Source organism: Ipomoea nil, unplaced genomic scaffold (assembly GCF_001879475.1).
Source record: "Ipomoea nil cultivar Tokyo-kokei standard unplaced genomic scaffold, Asagao_1.1 scaffold3314, whole genome shotgun sequence".
NCBI lineage: Eukaryota > Viridiplantae > Streptophyta > Magnoliopsida > Solanales > Convolvulaceae > Ipomoea > Ipomoea nil.
Genome location: NW_017619742.1, coordinates 6,500,001 through 6,520,658, shown reverse-complemented (window position 1 = coordinate 6,520,658; position 20,658 = coordinate 6,500,001). Strand labels below are relative to the sequence as shown.

Sequence of the window (20,658 nt, the reverse complement as noted above, 5' to 3'; positions counted from 1 at the left end):
ATATATATAATCAAAATAAGATGAGAACGATGAGAACTAAATAATTGTATTGATTAAACTTAATTACAAAGATACATGATACATGAATATATATTGTAAGGGAATCACAGGGAGACTAGGATAGGGAGTCCTAATACTCCCCCTCAAACACAGGGTAAACTGGTAACATGTAACTTGTCTCTAAGAAAAGAAAATCTAGGACCAGGTAAAACCTTTGTATATATATCAGCAAGTTGATCTTTCGTTGAAATAAAATTAACATGAATATCTCCATATGCAACTCTGTCTCTAAGAAAATGGTAATCAATTTTAACATGTTTGGTGCGAGCATAAAAAATCGAATTTGCACACATATAAGTAGCACCAAGATTGTCACACCATAACTTAGGAACAGGAATATTGATTTCACGTAGCAAAGATAAAATCCATATCACCTCAGCACAAACATCAGCTAGAGCTTTATACTCTGTCTCAGTAGAAGATCTAGCCACAGTTCTTTGTTTCTTACAGACCCAAGACACAAGATTGGACCTAAGACACAAGATTGGACCCAAGAAACACAACATAACCACTATTAGACTTACAATCTTTAGGACAACCAGCCCAATCAGAATCAGAAAAAGCATGAAGTTCTCTTGACACTGACTTTCTTATACACAGTGTTGCAAAAATCGCGCCTAGGCGCTAGGCGGTGGGAGGCCGCCGCGAGGAATGGCCTCGGCAGCCTCCTCCGCAGCCGGCTGGTTCGGGGATTATTTTTTTTTGTTGAAAATGTGAAAAAAGTTCCGGAAGGCATAACTTTTGACTCGGTTGTCCGATTTGGACATTTTTTTTTCAAATCGCGTATTTTTTCAAAGGCGGTTTGGTCCACTAATTTATCAAAAAAATGCATCTTTAGCTCTTCATTTTTTATGTATTTAGATGGTTTAAACAATCTTTTAAACAATTTTACAACCACTTTCGTAAATAGTTTCTAAGAAATAACTATGGAAACCTTATGTTTTATTACTCAATTTTGAAAATTTTTAATTTTTAATTAAAAAATAAAAAAAATAAAAAAATAAAAAATAAAAAATCGGCGCTAGGGGGCGCCTAACGTTTTTTGCAACATTGCTTATACGCGAACCAAAAGTAATTGTTCCTTTAACATACCTCAATACACGTTTTAGTTGCTCCCAATGTGATATTGTAGGAGCATGCATATGCTAACAAAGCTGATTAACTGCAAAAGACAAGTCAAGTAGTGTGATTGTGCGATATTGCAACGCCCCAGCCAGACTCTGTACTGCGTAGGATCATCATACAAATCTGCATTGAAAGGAACAAATTTCAAGACAGGAATAGGAATAGTTAGAGGTTTGCATTCTGCCATACCAACACGTTTAAAAATATTTGTCATGTATCTCTGTTGAGAAAGTAATATTCGATCATCACATTTAATAGTTTCAATCCCAAGGAAAAAACCTGGTTCACCAAGATCCTCAATCTTAAAAGCAGTAGACAGTTTAGATAGTAAATTATTCACTAAATTCTGATCACTTTCCATCACAAGTATATCATCCACATAAACCAACAAATACACAGAAGCAGAATCACGTGAATAGTGAAATAATGACACATCTGCCTTTGATGCCTTAAACCCAACTGACAGTAAAAATGTGTGTGGGCGATTAAACCAAGTTCTAGGAGCTTGTTTTAAGCCATACAAAGATCGTTTTAGCAGACAAACATGATTAGGGAACTGAGAATCAATATATCTAAGTGGCTGACGCATATAGATAGTTTCAGCCAGATTACCATTTAAGAAAGCATTATGAACATCAAACATTCTAATAACACAACTAGAGGATAAAGCCAAAGATAAAAGTAACCTGACAGTAGTGGGCTTTTACCATTGGACTAAATGTATCAAAGAAATCCTGTCCAGGAACCTGATTGAACCCTTTTGCTACTAACCTTGCCTTGTGTCTTTCAATTGAATCATCAACCTTCCGTTTAGTACGAAAAAACCCACTTACATCCAATAACATTCATATCTGATCGAGAAGGAACTAAGCACCATGTCTGATTCTGTAGAAGAGCATTGAACTCTTGATCCATTGCCTCACGCCACTCGGGATACTTAATTGCCTGTGTATAACAAGTGAGCTCAGTAGGACAAACTTGTGCAGTTAGGACCGTAGGAGGAGCACGAGACCGACTCCTAGTGGTCATGGCATGAGTCCGTGTGGTTGGCTTTATAGAGCGGCTACCTGGACGGCCACGTGTTCGTGTAGTAGCTGCAACAGGAGTAGTCGAAACATGTTATACAGAGTCCATAAGTACAGCTGAGGTGTCATGACATGGCTGCAAAACGGATTCAGCCCAAGGATGAGCCTGTGGAGCTGGAGGTGCCTGCAAAACAATCTAAGTATCAAAGGGGAAAATTGCCTCATCAAATCGTATATGCCTACAAATATATATCTTATTAGTCTGTAAGTCCATGCACATATACCCCCGAAAAGAGTCAGGATAACCTAAGAAGACACAAGGAGAGGATTTGTAGGACATTTTATGACGATTGTAAGGTCTCAGGTGAGGATAGCATAGACAACCAAAGACACGAAGAAAAAAATAAGACGGATGAGATTTATGCAGCATAAGATGACGACTGGAATTATTCAAGACACTGGATGTCATTGTGTTTATCAAATAGACATCAGTTTCAAAGGCAAAATCCCAAAACCTAGATGGAACAAAGGCATGATCCAAACACGACCATTTTGTTCATGAGTATAGACACAAGATTATCTATGATTAATACCTAATTGCAGAAAATAAGAATGTAACTTTTTATACTCAGCACCCAAATCAGACTGTATAGCTTTTATTTTACGAGAAAAGGAACACTCGACCATGACACGAAAACACTCAAAAATATTATATAGATCAGATCTTAAGCGCATTGGAAAAAACCATGTAAAACGAGAGTGGTCATCCACAAATATAACAAAGTAACGATGTCCACTAGATGAAAGAATTGGAGTAGGACCCCAAATATTAGTGTAAACTAAATCAAGAATGCCAGAACTAGACGACTCAACACGTAGCAAGGAAAAACGCGCAGATTTTTCCAGTTGGCATATAAAACACAAGAGACTTACTGGACCCACTAACCAAACAGGACTACAAGGCACGACTAATAACACGCTGATGTGGATGACCAAGACGGTTATGCTAGCCTGAAGTAGAGGCTCGTGCTGACAGGAACGTAGACGGAGTAGAACGAGACACTGGCAAGGAGTAGAGCCCACCAGAACTATTGCCCTGAAATAGCACCGCCTTGATGGCGATATCTTTCACAACAAAGAAAGAAGGGTGAAACTCAAAGAATAATTGATTATCAGAAGCAAAACACTAAACCGAAAGTAAAGAGGCAGACAAACCAGGGAGGAGACCGGTTGTGGCGGATGCGAAGGGACCAGGCCCAATTTGGACTTCATCGCCGCTTGGGAAAAGAAAAAAAATGTCCATGGTAAATCGGACTCCTCACCAGCTGAACGACGGAATACAGTCGGAAGGATTTATTCAACCAAAATTAATTGATTTCAAGGACTAGATTGATGAATATAGAATTGAGGGACTACATTGATAATTCGTCAACATGTGAGGAACCAAATTATTGATTTTACCTTAATATAACTTTCCGTTGCCCAAAAGATTAATATTAGAAGTGAATATAACTTTCCGCTGCCCTTCCACGTAGAAAGAGTAGCGGATAGTTATAATATAACTATCAGCTACCCTTTCTTCATCTGAGACCAAAATAAACAAAATAGATCGATCAGTCGTAAAAACCAGATCTGACGCTCAACTCTCTTCCTCATCGCTCTCTCCTCACCTCTCCTCTCCGCCGCCAACACCGCGACACCAAGGACTCCACCGCCTCTCTCATCAGCCACCAACGACGCCTGCGCCAGTCCTTGCTACCACCGTCGCCACCGCCACTGTTCTTCTCTTCTCTCCGCCTAGGTTTTGGTTTTGTTCCGTTTTCCAGGTGTTGTCTGGTTCGTATTCGACTTCTCCCCCCGTTCTTTACTGAATTCTTGATTGAATTTTTGCTTCTTTGGTTTGTGTCAATATAACTGTGTTGTCACTTTCATTTCTCTGCTCGTTCTTGGGCACACACATCACTTTCTTGTCTTGACTGGATTGCTAGTTTGTATGGTTTTCTTGCCTTTACTGTTTTGAGTTTATGATTCTCATTTCTATGCTATACTTGCTCTTCTATTTTCCAGAGTCAGATAATGTGAATTTCTTTAATTATTCATGCCAAATGGTTTTTAGTGGATGTTTGTCAACTTAAAAGAGAAGATCTAGGTTGACTAGAACAAAGTGATAAGGAAAGTAAATGAAAATTAAAAAAAAAAAAATGGAAAGAAAAGCAAAAGGGCCAGCTAGCTTGAAGTCAAGAAAATGTAAATACATATGTAAGGGAGTGTGCATTTCAATTTGTCATAATAAATCTATGCTACAAGACTTCTCTGAAATGCCTATATTATCATTGAAACATTCTTTCAAATGAAAGTAAGAACACTTAAAATCTTGGTCAATTTTAATGATGTGATGATGTTTGTTTGTAGTTGGGAATTGTGATTGGTGAATGAGAGGATAATACTATACTTGATGGGATTTGTTTGTAATGTAATATGGTTGCTTTGACATGTTTATTGCAGCCCATCAATCTGTAGAGATACAATGGATCAAGGACGAAACCTTGCGTCTACATCAAACAGTGAGGAGGACGATCTTAATGATATCATTAGAGAAGAAGCCCTTGACTTCCTTCCTGCTAAATCACTGTTCAGATTCATGGCTGTTTGTCATCTCTGGAAGCGCCATATATTAACACCAACCTTCCACTTTAATCAATCACTTCGTTTCACCGACACAACAGGCCTTTTTTGTCAGACTAGTCCTGAAACTCCTCCTGTCTTCATACCAATTCATCCAGCATCTGCTGGTGTACCAGATCCCTCTTTGAGCTTTCTGCCAGAACCCGTTGTGATTAGGGCCTCATCAAATGGACTGTTGTGTTGCCAAGGACAAACTGAAGATGGGCACTTGTATTTGTGCAGCCCAGCTATAAAACATTGGAAAAAACTTCCAAAACCTACTGCTTGTCATGGATCTGAGCCAGCACTTGTGGTGATATTTGAACCGTCACGGCTCACCAATGTATCTGAGTACAAACTCATTTGTGCCTTCGAATTTCCTGATTTTGGTGATGCGATTGGATTCGAAATATACTCCTCCAAGACTAAATCTTGGAGAGTTTCTGGGGATTTTTGTTTTGGAGCTAAAAAAGCTACTCTGGGGTCTGGTGTTCATGTCAATGGTGTTGTTTACTGGCCTTTTATAGAGAGTGATGGAATTGTTTCTTTTGATCTAACAAAGGATAGGTCAGAATTACTGGACAACGTCAAAACTGAAGGCTTACTGGGAACATATTATGGAATGCTTTGTAAGGTTGTTTTGCGATTGTATTACACTGAAGCGGTGGTCAAAGTGAAGGTTAATTTCCAATTGGCTGATAGAGTAATAAAGTGGGAATTAGTGCGACATGCTGTTTTTCCTCCCGACGTTTATATGCTGATGGATGATGATTTTGCCTGCAGAGTTGTCTCTATAGGCAGAGAAGAGGTGGTGATTCAGCATAGGAACCAATTATACTCCTATGATCTTCAAACAGAGGAAACTAAAACACTGACCAAGCCAGATGAACCGGAATATGATATATGTGTGCCCTATGTGAATAACCTTGTTTACCTCTGAGCTTCATGTACTTGAGATTCATAAACTCCATCCGTCTCAACCTCCTACTTTGAACAATCATACATCAATCTAGTTAAGGGAATAATGTTCTTCTATCATATTTGAATTGTGGAAACTGGAAAGACTTCTCATTGTGTCATCTTTAGTTCAATGGTATTCTAACTGTTTGGTCTTGGAAACAAGCCAGTAAATAAGGACTATGCACTCAAGCAGGAAACTTGCTATTTTCATGCCATCTTTATTCCTTAGTTCTCATATTCTTGGTGCATATAATAATTTTTTTAGATTTTTTCGATAATATTTTATAGCTAAGTTGTCTAATTACATTATCTTAATTACTTAATAAAGGGTTTCCTTTTCCATCTAGAGTAGGATAAGGAATATTGTTCCTCGTCTCTACTTGTTTTCTGTCTAGTTTATTTTAGAAAATATTTTGTAGTTAAGTTGTCTAATTACATTTACGGTCTCATTTGATTTATCATTTTTATTATTCATGAGTTAAATAAATAATATAATCTATTTAGTTTTTTTTTTTTTAACTAAATATATATTTTTTCAAACCTTTAACCAACAACTATTTTCTTACCATACCAAAGCTTATTAATGTTATGTTGACTTTCAACATGACAATAAAAGTAGTGCATGGAAACTCTCTCAAAGCATAATTAATGTTTCGCGCTTATTATATCTCTAACCTAATTTTTTATGTCAAATAGTCAAGTACTATGTAGTCGAATATAATTTTCCTAGTGCTATGAACTTTGCCTTCTAGAATATGTTTAGCATGTAGACTATAGTTTCATTTATAAAATATGATATAAATCTCAACATTTATGGCTTATAGTAAATAATAATTGTTACCATAAAGCAAATAAGTAAATACTCTTTTATGAGGGTTCATATAATCATAAAGTAGAATAGAGCAAATTGTTGTTCTCAAATTTGAAGAAATGGATGAGCATTATGTAATATACCAATTATATTACTTACCATTAATAATAATGTATTGACATAATTATAGACAATAAGATGAAGCACATAATTCATAAATAAATTGAGTCGGATTGGATGATAAGTCACAGTGGTTAGTGGTTACCACAAAAAGAAGCATGAGCCTTGAAACGGGATGTTACAAATAATGCATCAAACTAGATCTCATAAGTAAAGAGAACCATCTTAGAACCACCAATCACATGGGCATTCACAGAAGATTGATATAGAACATTGGTGATGATAATGTTTTGTAAAATTGGACGTATTCTCATGTGAACAGTATGATTGCAGGAAAGTAATATGTAACATTTTCCATTACGTGACCATTAAGTGGAATGATATTACCTCCAGAGTTGTTGCTATATGCAGAGAAGAGGTGGGAACCAATTATTCTCCTATATATGATCTTCAAACACTGACCAAGCCAGATGAATCGTACTATGAGATATGTGAATAACCTTGTTTACCTCTGAACTTGCCCTCATCTGTTCACCTCAAGATCATGTACTTAGAGTTTCATAAACTCCATCCATCTCAACCTCCTACTTTGAACAATCATACATCAATTAGTTAAGGGAATAATGTTCTTCTATCATTTTTTTTAATTATATTATTTTTGAATTGTGGAAAGAGTTTTCATTGTGTCATCTTTAGTTCAATGGTATTTCTAAGTGTTGAGAAACATTTTCCGGGCACACTAACGGCAATCAGGGATTGATTTTGAGATTATAATATCCCTGATATGATGGAAAACCTGCCAACAAGTTTGGTCTTGGAAACAAGCCAAGCCACCAAATTAATTTGGTCATTACAGAAACCAATGAATCCTTGTCCAAACATCCATTCCATCTGGTGAGCTTTCACTTGTATAATTTGCAGGTTAGAGAGTTGTGCTTCTGCCTGCCGCCATTGCAGGAAACTTGCTATTTTCATGCCATCCTTAGTTCTCATGTTCTTCTCTGGGATGAATCCTTTGCTTGACTAGATAAACTTGAATCCTGTAATTGAGGGGTAAAATTCGAAAGTTAGTAACATTTGTTTTGTTACATTAAAAATTGTGCAAAAAACAAATGTAACAAATGTTGGAAATCCGTTGGTGAAAAACAAATAATAATCAAATAAATAAGATTATTATTTTTCTGGAAAATAAGGGAAGGAAAGAATAAAGATGGAGAATAGTGGTTGGTGTTGGGTTTTGGAGAATAGGAAGAATAGCGGTTGGTGTTGGGTTTTTGCAAGAGTCAAGTGCTAGGAGCAATACTATAGGGATTTAGGAGTTAAATAGCTTTTAACCACTGGTTCTCAACTTTCGACCTCACCGCTCTCGTTACTAGTTGGAATTTGATTTGCAACCCACCCCCTCCCCGCGCGAGAGAACCTCTATGCTATACAATTTTACAAGCTTCAAAAGAGCTCTTGTATAAAAAAGGGGGCAAATTCTCTTTCCAAACCAATGTGGGACAAAAGCTCACTTTTTCCCTTTCATTTTCCAACTCAAATGGGTCTACTTTGAGAATCAATATCTCATTCACCCATAATCTGTTTTGAGCGTACAATATATCAATCTCTTCATTTCACTACGAAGAATCCGAATCCACTTTGACCCGACCCAAATCGGAAGTGGACCACACTGATAATTGTACCACAAAATAGCCACTTAACATGCCATTTTAAGTTATTTTTTCAACAATCCCCCACATGAATGAAAAATTGATTTTCAGAGTATTTTGAAATCGGAAACAACTGTGTTCAAACGGTCGATCCCTGCATAGGATAGGTAGGGAGTCACTATACCCTTTGAACCTTCCCTTGCGAAGACATGTTTACTCTACTAGCTGTACGGTAGAACGCGATGTCTTTGAACCATCTGCCATTTGTGTAGACGATGACATATCCCACATAGGAACCTCCCAACCATGCTCTTGTTCTCACGAGTGTGCCCGTTTTGGTCGTGGGTCACCGTTCTTGGTTCTGCGAGAGTTTCTAAAGAATTGTTGCCCATCAATTCTCCTTTGAAGCGACCCTCACTTCTCTCTAACATAGGTGATTCTTTCTCGAGTATCCCGCATACTCAAGAATCATTAAAGCATCGGCATGCTAGCCTCGTGCGGGAGTCACTGTTTTAACGAGGAGTGGTAGGGAGTCCGAGACCCCACAGTGACACGCTCCGTTCCATAATTTAGTTGTCCCATTGAACCTAGGTGCCAGCTAGGTTGGGTATCCACTATAGAACTTTTTAGTCCAAGGGCATTAGACCCATTCCTCGTGTCAACTTCTCCACAACTTATTTGCCTAACCCTTTGGTCAGCGGATCCGCTATATTGTCTTTTGACTTTACGTAGTCAATCGAGACAACACCAGTTGTGAGCAGTTGTCTAATGGTATTATGTCTCCAACGCATATGTCTAGACTTACCATTATACATATGACTCTGTACTCTCCCAATTGTGATTTGACTATCGCAATACACACATACTGGAAGTACTGGTCTTTCCCAATTAGGAATATCCTCTAGAAAATGGCGTAGCCATTCAGCCTCTTCACAACCTTTGTCCAAGGCTATCAGCTTAGATTCCATCGTGGATCTAGCTATCACAGTTTGCTTAGAGGATTTCCATGCACCGGCTAGTGTAAACACGTAGCCACTCGTGGACTTAGAGTCTTTAATATCAGATATCCAGTTTGCGTCGCTATACCCTTCAAGTACAGCGGGATATCTTCCGTAGTGCAGTCCAAGATCACGAGTATACCTCAAGTATCTCATAACCTTTACTATTGCCTTCCAGTGCATAGCACCAGGGTTACTCGTATATCTACTGAGTTTACTAACCGCAAAGGCAATATCCGGCCTAGTACAACTCATAAGATACACCAAACTACCAATAACCCGAGAATATTCCACTTGTGAAATACCTTCTCCGTGATTCTTGGTCAGATGAGTGTTTGTATCAAACGGTGTTCTAGCCATTTGACCATCATCCTTGTTAAATTTCTCGAGGATTTTGTCAATATAATGTGATTGGCTCAACACGAGACCATCAGGTCTTCTAATGATTCTAATCCCGAGGATTAAATCAGCCAAACCCATATCCTTCATGTCAAATCTCGCATTAAACATGTTTTTGGTAGACTTGATCATCCGATCATTACTACCAACAATGAGAATATCATCGACATATAAACAAAGAATGACGTAGCCGTCTATCGTTTCCTTAACGTAGACACATTTGTCACTTTCGTTTATTTTAAACTCGTTAGTTAACATCGCATGGTCAAACTTCTCGTGCCATTGCTTAGGCGCTTGTTTTAAATCATAGAGCGATTTAACCAACTTACACACTTTCCTTTCTTGGCCCGGAACCACAAACCCTTCGGGTTGTTCCATATAGATTTCCTCATCTAATTCGCCATTTAGGAAAGCGGTTTTCACATCCATTTGGTGAACTTCCAAGTTCCGCAACGCGGCTATGGCAAGTATCATTCTAATGGAGTTTATTCTCGTCACGGGAGAATATGTGTCGAAGTAATCGAGACCCTCGTGTTGCCTGTAACCCTTGATTAAAAGCCTAGCCTTATACTTCTCTATGGAACCATCAGGTTTCATCTTCCTTTTAAAGACCCACTTGGATCCTAAGGGCTTACTATCCGGAGGAAGATCAACAAGTTCCCAAGTGTGATTCTGTAGGATAGAATCCACTTCACTTTTTATAGCCTCTTTCCACATTGGTCCTTCCGTAGAAGTCACGGCTTCTACATACGTTCGAGGTTCGTTCTCTATCAAACAAGATAGAAAATCAGGTTCATTTTCTAATAAACAAGTTAGAGTACCCGAATTGTACTCTAACAAGTAAGTTAGAAAATCAGGACCGAACGATTTTCCAACTCTCGCCCGCTTACTGCGTCTCGGCTCGAGCTCGGGTTCTTTCTCAGATTCCCCACTATCATTGTCCATAGTTTCGTCAAACGTTCGTTTTGACGTACTTGGTCCCTCGTTGGACCAACAAGGAAATATATTTTCAAAGAAATATGCATTCCTTGATTCTATCACTAGTACAAAAAAAGCTTTTGGAGTCTCCCATAAAACACTTTCCGAGTCACCTGTACAGGTGACTCGGATCTTGGAGACTGTGAAAGTCCTCCGCTTTCCGAGTCACCTGTAAAGGGTGACTCGAAAAGCGGAGGATGTTTTTTTTTTTTTTTTTTTTTTTTTTTTTTTTAATACAGAATATCCGAGGCACCTGCTCCGCTGCAGGTGCCTCGGATTCTCATTTATTATTATAATTATATTATTACTTTTTCGCGGCACCTCTTACATGATGGGTGCCGCGGAAAGTTTTTATATTTTTTTTATTACTTTCCGCATCACCCTACTCCGAGAGGGTGACGCGGTTTTATATATATATATATTTTTAATATTTTATTTAAAAATTGAATATTGCCTAATTTTAATGATTCAACCCGTACATAATTTTCTAAATTCACCAAATGCACACAAAAATTTATCAAAAAAGAATAACAATTAATTAAACTATCTATATATATTCAACAATAATTAAATTAAAATCAACTAATAATTAACACTAATAACTATAAACCCAAACACAACAATATATATAATTCACGAGTAATAATCAACACAATAAAATACCACAATACACTTATAATATCAACACAATAAAATACCACAATACACTTATAATATCAACACAATATATAATAACAATCAACACTACATTCAAACATAAACTAAGCATAAGTTAATGTTTAAACTAAATAAATTTACACGCACTCTTCTAGAAAATATTCTGCCCACAACTCTCGAACTTCATCTATGTCGTTCAAGGAGTAGGGTGCTTCATTATCAAATATCTACATAATAATTTTAATTATTCAAATTAGTAAACATATTAATTAATAAATTATAATTCAAATATACATATAGTTGTATTTAAATTACTTACCTCATGTAGACAATCAACCTTTGAATACTTAGTAACGATCTCTAACATGTATCTTAGTACATAATATCCACATTCAGTGCCTCCCGGCTGTTGTGGACACTACAAAATACAAACAAAGGTTAATATCATATTAATAAATAAAAACAAAGGTTAATATCATATTAAAACTTTAACTTTAACTTCATACTTTGCGTTGCTTCCAATCAATCGCTTCAGTTCTTCCTCCAATTGTAGAAAGAGATCGAAATGCCCTATACTAGTAATAAACATTTATAGCGATGTATAAATAATATATAATATCATTTAAAATATATACATGACTTCAAGTGCTAAGATTTTACTTACATATTCAAATAAATTTTGACTTCAAAGTGCTTGTATTTTTCAAAGGATCAAACACATACACCATTTTTGAAGATGCGCAAATCACAAGCAATATCCAATGATTACTACCTTTACAAAACATATATATATATATATATATATATATATATATATATATATATATATATATATATATATATATATTAAAATTCTAATATCAAACACTTCAAATAAAGTTATTAAGTTATATAAATTAGTTAAGTAAAATACTTACTTTTCATGATATGGTGCCAAAATGAAATGCTGATCCTTGTGTTCCTCCATGACCTTAATGAAATGTGATGTAACGGAAGAGGAATTTAAGTGAACCATATCTGTTGAAATTTGTGTTGGACATGCAAACCCGATAGATGTCACTCCAAGCTGCTTACCCCGCTTATTCAAAAACTTGAAAAATAACAACTAAGAAATTTCAATAAACTTACAAAAACAAATGTATATAAAACACATGAACAATTTAAAACTTACATCATAAACACTTGTATAATTGAGACATCGAGGCAAGCCAATGTCAACAAATCATGTATATCCTCTATCATCACATAAACAGCATTTGCGTTTGCATGATGGAAAACAGCAGAATCCAATTCCACATCAATGTACTCTTTCTTAATAGAAAATGATGACAACGCTCTGACAAGGTCCTTGCAATATGTCCCCAAAAGCAAAAACACATTTTCACCAACATGCATGTATCCTCTCAATTTCCATACCCAACGGACACAACAACTTCTTTGCTTCATAAGTTGAATTTGGAAGTTCATTATCATTAGGGAGCATGTCTTTTATTAGTTCTAATAATCCCGTGAAACTCTTATCACTCCATCCATTCTTTGCTTTTAAATTGTATAATTTAAGCACACCAGATAACTTAGTAATTTGGCACACCCAGAAAATAAAGGTTTTTCAGCATTCTCAAACAAACATTTAAATTTAGGAGGCATTTCACTACAATCTCCCTGCATATCACGCATCATTTCATCTATTCGGTCTTTAATTCCATCATCCTCATCATTCTCCTCGTTATCTGCCTGAGTTCGACTATTTGCTTCAGTTTCACTCTTTGCATGAGTTTGACTATCTGCATGAGCTTCATTCTTACTAACACTTGTACTAGGAGGTAAGCTTTCACCATGCCATATCCATCGATCGTACCATTCCTTAAAGCCACGGCATATTAAATAGATTTTCACTTCTTCAGAACTACGATATATTTTCAAATTTTTACAATCACAACATGGGCACGATATAAAATCTTCGACCTTTTGACTTTTATTTTTTTCAGCACATTCTATAAACTCTTGAACCCCTTGTATATATTTGAATGTAGTGCGTTTTTCATACATCCAACTCCGATCCATATCTGTCAATTATAGTACTATGAAATACCATTTATTTCATATACTTAGAAATAATACTATTTTTATATTTGTATCACTAATATTAAGATTTGACACCTTAAATTAACATTATTAGATCAAATAGAGAGGATTTAATATTATTATTGTCAATGAGAGTGGTCATTAGCTATTGTATATACACTTAGAATACATATATTCTATTGTATAATATGTATGTAGAATACATAGAATATATAGAATATATCCCAGTTTCCCTATTGGTGCTAATGAAAGCTCCTTATACATAAGACATTAGCAAAAAATGTAGAATAATTAGTTCTCCAAATCACCACTTAATATGGATTATTGATGGTTTTAAATTGTGATACCTTCCCACCCAGGAGAAGGGTTCCCAGAAAAGAAAGAAAGAAATGGATGAATTGAAGCATGTTTTGAGGGATGTCGAAGCAAATTATTCGACAAGAGAGCAAGAGAGATGAGATGATAATCACAAGATATTTTCTACTGGTAATGAGAAGTGCAGTAAGTAAGGTACTCACTGGTTGTCATGGCTGATAAACATCAAGGAGTTGGAAACCCACACTTGCTGCGGATTTGCCCAGAACTTTCTTCATCTCATCAGACCTATCAACCGCGATATTGTAAGAAAATAGCAAGTCCTGAGGAAGAGCATATCGAAAATTAATATGAAAAATATCGTCATTGTCGTAAATATCAATGTTATCCCACACTACAAACATTACGTATCGTGCGAAACAGGCAAGAAAAAATAGACTTGACAGAGAACTCCACAATTTCTCAATATGTGCTTCATACAACAATGGGTAAGTTTGTCATCAAAAGTCAATTTCGCTTTTTGATTTCAAGAGAGAGCTTCTTTTAAATCCCTATGGTGCAGGTAGTTCTTCCAAATCAAAGTGGGAAAATCAATATATATAAATATATATATATATAAAAGATTCATTAATAGTCAGAAAGGCTAAAATCAGGGAATAAAAGCAGTTCATAAAAACCACAAATGCATTCCATCTCTCAGTTCTGAACCAGCGTTGTCATGGTTGGATATCAGGAAAGGATGCAATTAACAATTTCTATGCAGATTGCAGAATGAATTCTGGTATCTAAGACAACACTGATCTTGATAAAACGTGATTGTACGTAAATGAGTATATGTTCATTGTGTTTTCTACATACTCAAGAGGAAACCTCTATTCCTTCGGGTTTACTTCTAATACAGATTCTCCCAACAATTAAGCCCATGCTTACACGCATTATTAACAGGAATAACAGCACCATGCTATAACTTATCCAAATTTTGATTCAAACTTGAAAGTGAATACAAATGAATATAAAATACGATTACAAAATTAAAAGAAAACTCACCTAAATGTGTATGGATATATAGAGCATGCATTAGTCATAGCATTTCACTACTAAGAGGGATCAGAATCCACTAAAATAACATAAGAGAGGATTCTCATAGCAGATTTTTAGGGAAAAAAGTTTCAGTATACATCCACAATTATCTTGCAAGTTAAACACTTAAACTACTGTTGAAATTACTTATGCTAAATTTCATGATGACTTTTGTAACTCCCTTGAAAATGATTTACAAACTGATGGGTTCCCTTCCCTCTTTTACTGTGGAATTACATGTGCTAATTTTCTACAAAATTGATTCCTGATGTAAGTTGTAACAATAAACAAATGCTTTATTTAATTATAGTAGACCTGTAAGTGCAATAGGTATGCTAAAAGCTTCATGAGTGATACAAACAAGTTTGTTGAAAGTGAAAGAAATATGACTATGCTACTTGTCTAAACAACTTGTATGCAATAGTCGTTGTTTCTTTCACTTAAAATTTAGCAATTTTACATGCATGGCTTTGCATATTCTACTTTTGGCAGTTTCTTAGAGATAAGGAAATTAAAAGATTAGTTAATTACATCATTAGAAATTATAAAGGTTCCTTTATTAAATTTTTGTAGCACCCAGAAAGTATTGTTAATCATCATATTATTAATATATGGATATATGGATATACCACATAGCTTCCCCTGTCATTCAATCTAAGATGTTTCTTTTCAATCTTGACTACAGTACAATATTTACTTATCATATTAAAAGAAAAAAAAAAAAAAACTCAGCAACCTATTTGTCTCTTCATTTTTAACCTAAAGCATTCATTTTTGTTAAGCTCAGATTTAGTGCAGAATTAATTGAAACGCGATGTCTAGCTCTGGATGTTTTCATTAACCGTATAGCTTCACATCATGAACATCAAATTCAATGTTCAAGCTTCAAGGGAATCAAGACTATAAATCATCTCAGAAATCAATGTTCAAGCTAGAAATCAAGGAGAGGAGATCAGAACTGTGAGTACCTTCGTCGACAGGAAAGGAGACCAGATCTGTGGTCCGTCGAGGAGCTACGGATGGCGGAGCAGGGCAGCAGGCGAGGCGGCGAGGCTGTGTTCCATTGGAGATTTGGAGGAGAATCCACTAAACTCACCTAAATGTGTTGGCCGTCGCGGCTGTCTGCTGAGGGAGGCGAGGGACGGAGGCGGCGAGATGGAGAGCCGGACGGAGGCCGTGGACGACGGAGAGCTTAGGCGCGATAATGGCGAGTTAATTTTTAGATCTACTGTGGCTGTCCAATGGTTTTTTTTTTTTTTTTTTACTTAGGTTTAAATTGCAGATGGGGAGTTATTTTTGGGTGGGAATCCGGGGCTCCGGTCTAGGCCGGTGCCTCGGATTCCAATATTATTATAATAATAATATTGGAACCCGCGGCACCCTTTCCTAGTGGGTGTCGCGGATTCCAATATTATTATTATAATAATAATAATATTATATCCGCGGCAACCGCTTAGGGGTGTGCCGCGGATTCGCATATTATTATTATAATAATATTATATCCGCGGCACCCTTTTCAAGTGGGTGACGTGGATTCGCATATTATTATTATAATAACTAGTAGTTACACCCGCGCGATGCACAACTATATATATACTGTGTATTATATTAAGTATAATATACTTAGATGAAAAGATATAGATTTTGAACACTTAATAAATTTGAAATAATGAATTTTTAATTTTTATTGGATTTTATTGAATTCTTTAATACTCTATTTGTTGAACCCACTGTGATGCAAAGGTACGTATATATTACATAGAAAAGCCGTATAATATAATAATAAGAAGAAAAATACAATTACTAACCGAAGGAAAAATAGGAATAAAACATTGTGTATGTTATTATACATTGTTGAATACTTCATTGTACACAACATTTTTAGTCGTACTAAGACATGGTACATTTTCACCACAAATCAAAATTTTCAAACCCCTTGGGCTACTAACTCTTGAAACCGCTACGTACAATTGTCCATGGTTAAAGACAGGTTTTTTCAACAGCAATCCCACTCTAGAAAGTGTTTGTCCTTGACTTTTGTTGATTGTCATGGCATAAGATAGCATCAACGGGAATTGCTTCCGTTGAAATTTGAAAGGCAATCTTGGATCTGACGGTGTCAGTGACATTCTAGGAATTAATACTCTTGTTCCAGCATTTGTACCACACATGATCTTGCCTTCCAACACGTGATCAGCTAACCTAGTAACAATCAACCTTGTACCGTTGCATAATCCGAGTGTGTGATCAATATTTCTCAAGAGCATAACAGGTGACCCAACTTTCAATGTCAAAGCATGATTTGGTACTCCAAAACATCTAAGGCCATTCAAGAATTCGGGAGTGTGCAAATCTGCTAACATATCAACATTTGAATCTGATTTACAAACGGAATCACAACTCAAGTATGTCTTTCCCTCAGCCAGATTATGGCCATTCATGTATTGGTTAATGCAATCTACGACATCCAATGTTGGAGCCAAAATTGCACTATCATTGAGGTATGACAAATCACCCATCCCTTGTCTAAAATTCGGGAAGGTGCTATCAACAATTGTGGCAATAGGGTCTTCCTCGCACTCCAGCAATAAATGTTCAGGAACTGTAATATCTGACCCACCATCAAATTGAATACCAACAGTTCCGTCACCTATATTAGCTATTCATTTTGCAAAGTCGTTGATCTCTTGACACTCTATTTGTGACTGTACACTTCTTAGTCAGTCGCAATACTTTGCAGGATTTCCATAGATATGAGGAGCTAATGCTTGCACGAACAATATCCTGTCTTGTACCCTTCAGAATGACTGGTAAAATCTGTCTGAAATCCCCACCTAGCACCACTGTTTTACCACCGAATGTCATATCATAGCTCCTTGGATTTTTGAAACGCATCAAATCCCTCATAGTTCGATCTAGGGCCTCAAAACAAAATTTGTGCATCATTGGAGCTTCATCCCATATGATCAACTTGCTTTGCACAATAAGCTCTGCCAGTTGACTACCGTGGCTGATGTTGCAAGTGGAATCTTCATTAACAGAGATCGGTATGGCAAACCGAGAATGTGCAGTTCTGCCCCCCCTGGCAATAAAAGCGACGCTATACCGCTGGATGCAACATTTAACACTATTTCTCTTCTAGACCTTAATGCGGAGGACAATGCACGCCACAAAAATGTCTTTCCAGTACCTCCATAACCGTAAACGAAGAATAACCCTCCAGACTGGCCATCAATATCGGTTAACACCTCATTGTATATGGCCTTTTGCTCATCAGTTAATTGACTTACCAACTCTAGGTTCTCTTTCTCTTGTTCCACACAGTCGTATGCTAATTCCTCTTGTATAAACCTGTTCGATATAATATGTAATGCGGTACAGTTTGCAGTAGGCATTTCAGGATAGTCCTTCAAACTCTTACCATGAATAGATAATAGTTTTTCAATCTCCACTAAAGCAAAGTTCATCTTGTGCGAATCGGTCAACATAAAATTTGCATAATGTTATATAAAATTTAAAATTTAACATCCTTACATTTAAGTTAACTTTATATGGTGCTAGCAATATAAGAAAAAGTAGTTGTGTAATGTATGAGTACCTCTACTGTGCAATTGTTTCCGGATCTGGAATTGTGCATCATCTGACAAATGTGGCCACACAACATACCAAACATTTTCCGGTTTACCCATGCAACTGCTCATTAGCAATGTAACAAATAGTCTCCTCAGTTGATCTGCTGACGCCCAATGACTGGCTTCTTCTATTGCATCAACATATTCGTTATCATCATCAACTAAACCTCTTGCATAAAACGCGTCTCGAAATGAGTCATAGAGGACACCATTTACAGTCCTGATATCTTCATAACTTGTAGGCCCACGTATTTTATTCAACAGACACCTCAAATAAAATATTTCGCCAGTAGCTGGGGGAACATCAAATATCCGACCAATTGAGAATCATTTTTTCCTTGGTTGCCATTTTCGGACATCTTTCTTCCAAACGAATTTTGTGGGCATTTCCACATAAGTAAGCTCTCTTGCATCAAGGAAAGTTTTATTCGCCTCAAACCATTTTAAGAACATGCTTTGTGCTATTGTTGGTCTATTTAAAATGTTCTCAACATGATCATCATCTGAAAATATCACGCTCTGTTGATTTGGAAGGTGAAAGCTTAACCTTTCAACTGAAGGCGCCCTAAGCTGTATATCAAAACCAAACAAACGCCAAACTGCTTCACATGGTGATATGTACCTACAATCGTAGTACATATTGATCTCATCTATGGCTTTCCCCTTCTCTTCATCACTGGTTGTGTTGTAGAATTCTGCAATTACTCTGTCATGACCCTTGTTAACGTACTTGAACAGGTACTTGATTGAGCGTGACTGGTTGCACCACTCCACATTTTTATGAGCCTTATACTTAAGCAATAAATGTCTATTGTGTGGTACAACATACATGTTGTCCAATGCGATCCCGTTCTTTGTAACTATATTGCCGTTGTCTCTCCTTCTATATACCGGGTAACCATCGGCATCAAATGTAGAACTCTCAACAAATCTCTTAGGAAAATGTTTTGAGCATCGTGCATTTACCATACAGGGAGAATTGGTCCTTGTTTTTCCACATGGCCCATGCATCATAAATTCCTCCACCGCTTTGTAATATTGCACATCTGTCTTTTCATCTGGTATCTCTGCAGAAATTATCTTATCTAGAGTAACAACCTCACTAACGTCCTTATTCTTTCCCAAAAAAAAAGCAAAATATATGAGCATGCGGGAGACCTCGCTTTTGGAACTCAATTGTATATATAACTGGCACAGAAAATTAAAAAAACAAATCAATCTATGGTAATTTTTCTTAATTGTAAACACATGAATGTGAAATGAAACTAAAATATTACCTCCAGCAACAGAGCCAAAAAGTTTATTCTTTCGACAATCAGCTAGCAAAGAATCCAACTTCATCTTGAACAAACGGCAGATTATGTCAGGTCGGTCTTCGGCTTTCAACCTGCGATCTTTTAGAAAACGTTGTACCTCAGGCCACTTTGGGTTGCATGTAAATGTTATAAATAGATCGGGATAACCAATCCATCTACATATTGCCATGGCATCTTGGTAGTTTTGTATCATGTACCGAGCACCACCTGTGAAACTTGAAGGTAGTATTATTCTTCGACCTTGTGCTGCAGGGTTTACTTCACCCCTGGTTAAAGCATCAGTCAACCCACTGTATGATTCACATCTTAAGTTTTTTTGATGTGTCCTGATATAAATGAGTCTTCCAGACTCCACCATCGTGTATCCATCTACCACAAACTGTTGTAACAGGCGCTTTGCAAATAGCAATGTACTAGGAGTAGAATTTCTTATCTGTAATCGATAGCAAAAATACTCCCTGGGGCTAATCCTCTGTCGACCACTAGCTGAACGATTGCTATGTACGTTAGAGAATGCAATGTCTTCCCGATATCCATCTTCACCATATGGAAACAACAGGGGGTATTGTAGTGGGAGGTATGAAGGATTTAATTCACTAATTCTTTGCAATTGCCCACCTTTAGCTTGAACAACAATATCACGCTCACCAATACTGGTATCCAGATCTCCAACTATTAAAGCTGCTACTTCGGACACTTGAGGCAGGTTGTATGTCCTTGCATCTTTAGTGCGTTTCCCCAATAACTTTATTTTGACTTCAGCGCATGGGTTACTATCAAG

The 20,658-nt window shown here is 36.7% G+C and overlaps 1 protein-coding gene across 1 annotated transcript; it reads left to right on the top strand.

The window, feature by feature from the left end:
• The first annotated feature begins 3,792 nt into the window (after positions 1–3,792).
• On the top strand, positions 3,793–6,036 carry LOC109169601 (F-box protein At5g07610-like). The gene is made up of 2 exons (XM_019318485.1): positions 3,793–4,046; positions 4,716–6,036. Exon 2 carries the CDS (start codon positions 4,738–4,740, stop codon positions 5,812–5,814), a length of 1,077 nt encoding a protein of 358 aa, XP_019174030.1. The 5' UTR covers positions 3,793–4,046; positions 4,716–4,737; the 3' UTR covers positions 5,815–6,036.
• Positions 6,037–20,658: the final 14,622 nt, after the last annotated feature.